We start from the raw sequence: 6,527 nt of genomic DNA on the forward strand, positions 1-6,527 counted from the left end.
TGTTCAATATGGCGGAAAGCATGTTGCAAGGAAATTCAACACACTTGCCAAGCAAAGAAATAGACAGTGCTTCGTTGAAGCCAAGTACTTCTGGTGTAAAACAGACTGAATCATCTTCCTGTAAGAAAGAAACATCAAAAAAGTCTGAAAAACAGCCTGTGAAAGCATCTGGGTCGTCTGTTAAGTCTAAGACCAACGTTTCATGTGATACTGAAGTGTTAAAAATTTTGCAACAAATGAACTCTAACATCAATAAACAGGGTCAAGATTTGAAAAATTTATCAGATAGAGTAGATTCTATTTATGATGACTACTATAATGCTCCCCAATATGCTCATGAGTATGAGTCATATGATGATGATCATGATGATGGTAGTTTTTGCCCAGACAGGTATAATAATACATGTACAGGTGAAAATGATGAGGATGATGAAAATTGTCCAAGACAGCTTCAACCTTTACCTAAGAAACAGAAGACATTATTTGAGGGTCTTTCTGATAAGTTCCTTCTTGCAGACAAGGTTGACACAAAAGTAAATGAAGATCTTGCCGAGCTTGTAAACAGATCATTTAGGAACGGTGTTCCTGAAGAGACGGTGCAAGAAATAATAAAGGGAATTTTGAGACCCCAAAACTGTGAATCCTTGACCAAAACAAGAGTTAATCCAGGTATGTGGAGATTGTTAAAGCCTCAAACTCAAACTGATGATGCTAAGATGCAGTTAATTCAGAATTGTGTTATTAAAGCCTCCATTAACATTGTCAAATTGTTGCATAAACAGGGTGATACTGATTCTGAAACATTCGAGTTGGGATCCAATGCTTTGGCGTTGCTGGGCCATTCTAACAAGCTTCTTAACAACAAACGAAAAGAATCCCACAAGAATGATTTTTATCCGAAATTCTTTCCTCTGACGTCGCCCAGTTTACCATTTACAGATTTCCTGTATGGAAATGAAACTGACATTAACAAGAATGTCAAAGATATACAAGACATGAGCCGAATTGGTAAAGTTGGTCGTGCTCCTCGTGGAAGAGGGTACAGAAATTTTCCGTACCGTAGAGGTGGTCGCTCATTGAGACGAGGTTACAGAGGTAGAGGGTTTAAGCCTTCTGAAACTGCATCATTTTCGAGTGCAGGTTATTCAAAAAACTTCAAGGAGGGGCAGAAGAAATAAAACAGGTTAGTCAAAAATTTGAAGCTGGTAGATTAAGATTTTATGAAGAAAATTGGAGAAAAATTACACAAGATGAAAATATTTTGGACATTGTGAAACATTGTGAGTATTGAGTTTTTGAATTCAGAAAATCCTATTCAAACACACTGTATTTCATCAAAATTCAGTGAGAGTGAGGCATTGATTGTAGATAATGAAATTCAAAAGTTACTTGAAATGAAAGTTATAAAAATGGTATTTCATCATTGTAATGAATTTATTTCTCCAATTTTTCTTGTACCGAAAAAGAATCCTGGTGAATACAGAATGATATTGAATTTAAAAAAATTGAATCAAAAAATAACATATCATCATTTCAAGATGGATACATTTGAATCAGTATTATATTTGGTTAAACCTGGTTGTTATATGGCATCAGTAGATCTTAAGGATGCCTATTATTCTGTATTCATTGCGGAAGAAGATCAGGTAAAATTGAGATTTGAGCATCGTGGTATATTGTATCAATACCAAGCATTGCCAAATGGTATTTCTTTTGCCCCAAGAATATTTACTAAACTCATGAAACCAATATATGCTTCGCTGCGTGTACGTGGGTACAAAAATTCAGGTTATATAGATGATTCCTTTTTATCTGGTGATACATTCTCAGAATGTGAACAAAATGTCAAAAATACAGTAAGTCTGATGACTGATGTTGGTTTCATGATAAACACTAAGAAATCTGTTCTTGTTCCAACAAGAAAAATCACCTTTCTAGGTTTTGAAATCAATTCTGAAAAAATGGTTGTAACCCTTCCAGAAACAAAAGTGTTAACACTATTGCAAGAATGCAAAGATCTATACAGAAAATATCAAGTTTCAATTCAAATTGTAGCTAGAATTCTAGGCCTGATGGTCTCAAGCTTTTCAGCTGTTGAGTATGGTCAACTTTTTTACAGAAAAATAGAAAAAGAGAAAATTCATGCATTAAAACTTCCGAAAGGTGACTATTCTTGTAAAATGTATGTAACAGATGAAATGAAAAGTGAACTGAAATGGTGGATAGATAATTTGTGTTCCCAAGAAAGGGTTATTGATCATGGTAATGCAAATTTAGTCATTGTGTCCGATGCCTCATCCTTAGGATGGGCTGGAATATGTGAGAATCAAGAAATGGGTGGTAGATGGACCACCACAGAGGCAGATCATCATATTTGTTTGTTTGGATTTTTACGGCACGTCAACACATAACTGGCCATATCGTGCCGAATGCTATAATAGGCTTTAAATGTTATGTTAAACTTTGTAAATGACAATAGAAATGAACCAATTAGAGCCTAGAATACAGGTTTATCTCTTTCAAATAATCAATTATGTTTTTTGATGGAATTGTATTAAAAAAGTCTTTGAGTGAATTTACAGGATAAAATCTATTACGGGCCTGTGACAAATCATGACATTCAAGAAGAAAATGCTTGACAGTAAAATTTTCATTACAACCTACACAGAAAGGGGCATTATCATTTGTAAGGATATAAGAATGGGTAATTTTAGTGTTTCCAATTCGGCATCGAAGAAGAACTGTTTGATCTCGGCGGTTTGACAGAGATAGAGATGGTGACACAAGAGATGGGTTTATATCGTGAAGTTTATCAAAAAACGGCTTTGTCCCAATTTGCTTTCCATTCAGATGATACGACTTTCTTTACAGCCGGTCTAATATCACAAGCAGGTAACAATAAGTCAGTTTTTTTGAAAATTTAATGATTGTTTCGCTAAAGCATCTACTTTTTTATTCCTCGTATACTTACATGACTTGGAATCCAATATAATTAAACAGATTTTGTTTTAAGTATAACAGATTTTGTTTAACGTATAACATGAAATCGTAAAAAAAGTGTCCTTATCATGACATTGTCAGATTTTTTATTTTTAATGGATATTAAAAACAGAAAGCGAGTCAGAAAATATCACAAATTTATCGTGGGTATGCTGTGCTATGTATGACAATGCTAAATCGATAGCTTTTGCTTCAGCAGTAAAAATTGATGCATTATCTGGTAACCTCATACTAGATGTAAAATTATTTTCAAACACAGCCGCACCTACTCTGCAACCTTCTTTTGAACCGTCCGTATAAATATGTATAAAATTTTCATGTTCTTCCTTAATTGCTAGAAACTTCTCTTTGAAATGTTCATGTGAATTTGATGACTTTTTTATATTTGAAAGGTTAATATTTATTTCAGGGGAATTATAAGTCCAAGGTGGAACATCCTCATCGTCATTTTGAAGGATACTGACAGGATTAATTTTAAGTTTATCTAAATCATCTTTTAAACGAAGGCCTAATGGTTTAATTTCATTTGGTTTGTTAACAAATTTTTCAATATAACTTGGTTTGAAAATAATATTTTTGGCTGGATTTTTGCTATTTGATGAAATTCTAGTTGCATATTGAAGTGGTAGCTTCTTTCGACGAAGTTGAAGATCATCATATAAATTATTTAGAGCTCCTAGCAGCTTATCTATCTGTTACAGCTTTCTGTAAAGATAAGTCTAACATACATGTCCAAGTACATTCAGATAACACTTGTACAGTAGCTAACATACGAAATATGGGCAGTTGTAGATCTTTAGAATGTAATGACTTGGTGCACAAACTTTGGATTTGGTGCATAGAGCGTTCAATTTGGTTGTCATCTACCCATATACCAGGAAAAAGTAATATTTCTGATAATGGATCAAGAAATTTTAAAGAAAATGTTGAATGGAAACTAAATGAAAAAATCTTCAGGGATATAACAGATCTCTGGGGATTACCTGAGATAGATATGTTTGCATCAAGATTAAATTATCAATTGTTAAAATATGTTTCATGGAAACCAGATGCAGAAGCATGTTTTGTTGATGCATTTTCTTTAGATTGGTCTAAAATGTTCATGTACATGATTTTCTGTCCTTTCAGTTTAGTGGGACGAGTTCTTCAGAAGCTGAGGCAGGACCAAGCAGAATGCATTATGTTGGTGCCACTGTGGCCAACCCAGAACAATCGTTTGAAGGTAGAAACATTTCAGAGGGGGCTGCCAACATTATCATGTCCTCATGGAAACGTTCAACACAAAATCAATACTCAGTTTACATTAAAAAATGGTTTCAGTTCTGTGATGAAAAACAAATTAATCCAGTTCAATTTACTGTAAATGTTATTTTAGATTTCTTGACAATATTATTTAAATCTGGACTGTCATATGAAAGTATTAATGCTGCAAGAAGTGCTTTATCAGCTCTAGGAATTGTGTTTGATGGTTTTATTATCGGAAAACACCCACTTGTTATAAGATTTTGTAAAGGTGTATTTAATATGCGTCCACCTCAAGCAAGATATAAAGAGACATGGGATGTTAGCAAGTCAATAGAGTATTTAAAATCTCTTACTCCAGTTCAGGATTTATCATTGAAGTTTTTAACTTTAAAACTTGCAATGTTAATTGCTCTTACTCAAGCTTCCAGAGCTCAGTCTCTACAACTGTTGTCAATTGAAAACCTAAGGAAAGGTTCTGATTTCTATGTTTTACATTATGTTTTTTATGTTTGGGGTCCGCCTGGGCTCCTTGCCATTGGTTCTTGTTGCTGGGTCATATGGGGGTTGCGTTCATTGAACGCCGCCTTTCCTTGTTGATCTTGTTTTTTATATTTTACAGTATAAAGGTTCATTGAAACAATCAAAGCCAGGATGGCGTGTACCATATGTTATGTTGAAAAGTTATCCAGACACAAGATTATGTGCTGTAAATACTTTGGCTGAATATATAAGTAGGACTGAATTATTACGTAATAATGAACAATCGTTATTTATAAGTTATTTGAAACCACATGCAGCAGTGACTTCAAGTACTATTAGTAGATGGTTAAAAACTGTTATGAGTTTATCTGGAATTGATATTTCAATATTTAAAGCTCACAGCGTCAGGTCGGCTTCAACTTCAAAGGCCAGGGCCTGTCATATTCCTATTCATGAAATATTGAGTGTAGCAGGATGGAAAAATGCAAACACATTTGCGCAAATTTATCATAAAGATGTTCAGCAAGAAAATGCAACTTTTGCACATGCTGTGTTATCTTGTTAATTCACCTGATATAAGGTGTGTGCTATGCTTAACTTTCCTATGGGACCAAAATTTTGTTCTGTTGCTTTAAAGTCTCATATGAGCACGAGAGTAGTGTATGACGTAATAGAATTCCCCCAATCAAACGAGACTTACCTGAAGTTGATGTTTGGTTGGAATTCTATGTAGTCATACAGCTACTCGAAGGGATCATATGCCCTCCCTTTAAGGTATATGTATTTCCCTCCCTAAATTTATGTCGTAAGCTTTACGATATACATTCAATTTATACATGAAGTATTGGTTTGTTGTTTAGACCAAAATTTTGATATTTGTGCTTTTAATACTGAATAATCACGGTCACGGTTTGCGCGCATCTCATATGATCCCTTCGAGTAGCTGTATGACTACATAGAATTCCAACCAAACATCAACTTCAGGTAAGTCTCGTTTGATTGGGGGAATTATAATAGACTATAGTGCAGTGGAAATGATCAGTGTCACTGTGAATGTCACTGGTAAATAGTTCATATGCTTAATTTAATCCTCCTTATCAATATATACGTATATGAAATAAATTTTAAAGTCTTCAGGACATACATTTGTATAATAAAAGCTTTTCATTTATATTCCTAATAATTTAATCACCATATGAACCTATGTGAGGAAATCACGTAAGATAACTAAAGAATCATCTGAAAATACAAATACTCTTGTTCATGTGACATATATATGAGGAATTACCATGTACCAAGGGATCATCTACATGAACATATTTTCGCAAGCACATATTCGTATAATACGCAACAGACTGGTTCGATTGCACAATGGGAATCAAACAGGGATGCAATTTTTCACCGTTAATTTTTATGTATTTTCAAATGACTTAAAGATATGATCAAGGTTTGCAGATAAGAAAAGAAAAAGCCTTCATTCTGCTGTATGCTGATAATATTGTAATGATAGCAATTTAGAAACTAACTTACAAACCATTTTAAACATTCTGCAAGAATGACGATCGATACTTTAATACATAAAATGTACATCACTGTGCAATCTTACTGCTTGTTTGTTTTGTTTGGTATTACGGCGCACCAACACTATACATGTCATATGGCACAACATCAGGAACGATGATTTTGGCTAACCTCGAGTGTTACAGAATTTAAGCAACTCTAAGGGGGTAAAAACCACTTCACATGCTTGAGGTAAGAGATGCATAGATTCCAGTCATTCGAACCCATTTAAACGCCCTGGC

The 6,527-nt window shown here is 34.1% G+C and overlaps 1 protein-coding gene across 1 annotated transcript; it reads left to right on the forward strand.

Annotated features, from left to right (window-relative positions):
* LOC132736508 (uncharacterized) lies at positions 1–4,203 on the forward strand. The gene is made up of 2 exons (XM_060723644.1): positions 1–1,183; positions 4,129–4,203. Exon 1 carries the CDS (start codon positions 9–11, stop codon positions 1,176–1,178), a length of 1,170 nt encoding a protein of 389 aa, XP_060579627.1. The 5' UTR covers positions 1–8; the 3' UTR covers positions 1,179–1,183; positions 4,129–4,203.
* The last annotated feature ends 2,324 nt before the right edge of the window (positions 4,204–6,527 follow it).

The sequence above is a fragment of the Ruditapes philippinarum genome, unplaced genomic scaffold, assembly GCF_026571515.1.
Source record: "Ruditapes philippinarum isolate M1 unplaced genomic scaffold, ASM2657151v2 ctg16870_1_1_1_1, whole genome shotgun sequence".
In the NCBI taxonomy this organism is placed as follows: Eukaryota; Metazoa; Mollusca; class Bivalvia; order Venerida; family Veneridae; genus Ruditapes; species Ruditapes philippinarum.

Bases quoted from the DNA above. Each gene is read 5' to 3' on its own strand.
- LOC132736508 (XM_060723644.1), top strand. From the start codon at position 9: ATGGCGGAAAGCATGTTGCAAGGAAATTCAACACACTTGCCAAGCAAA.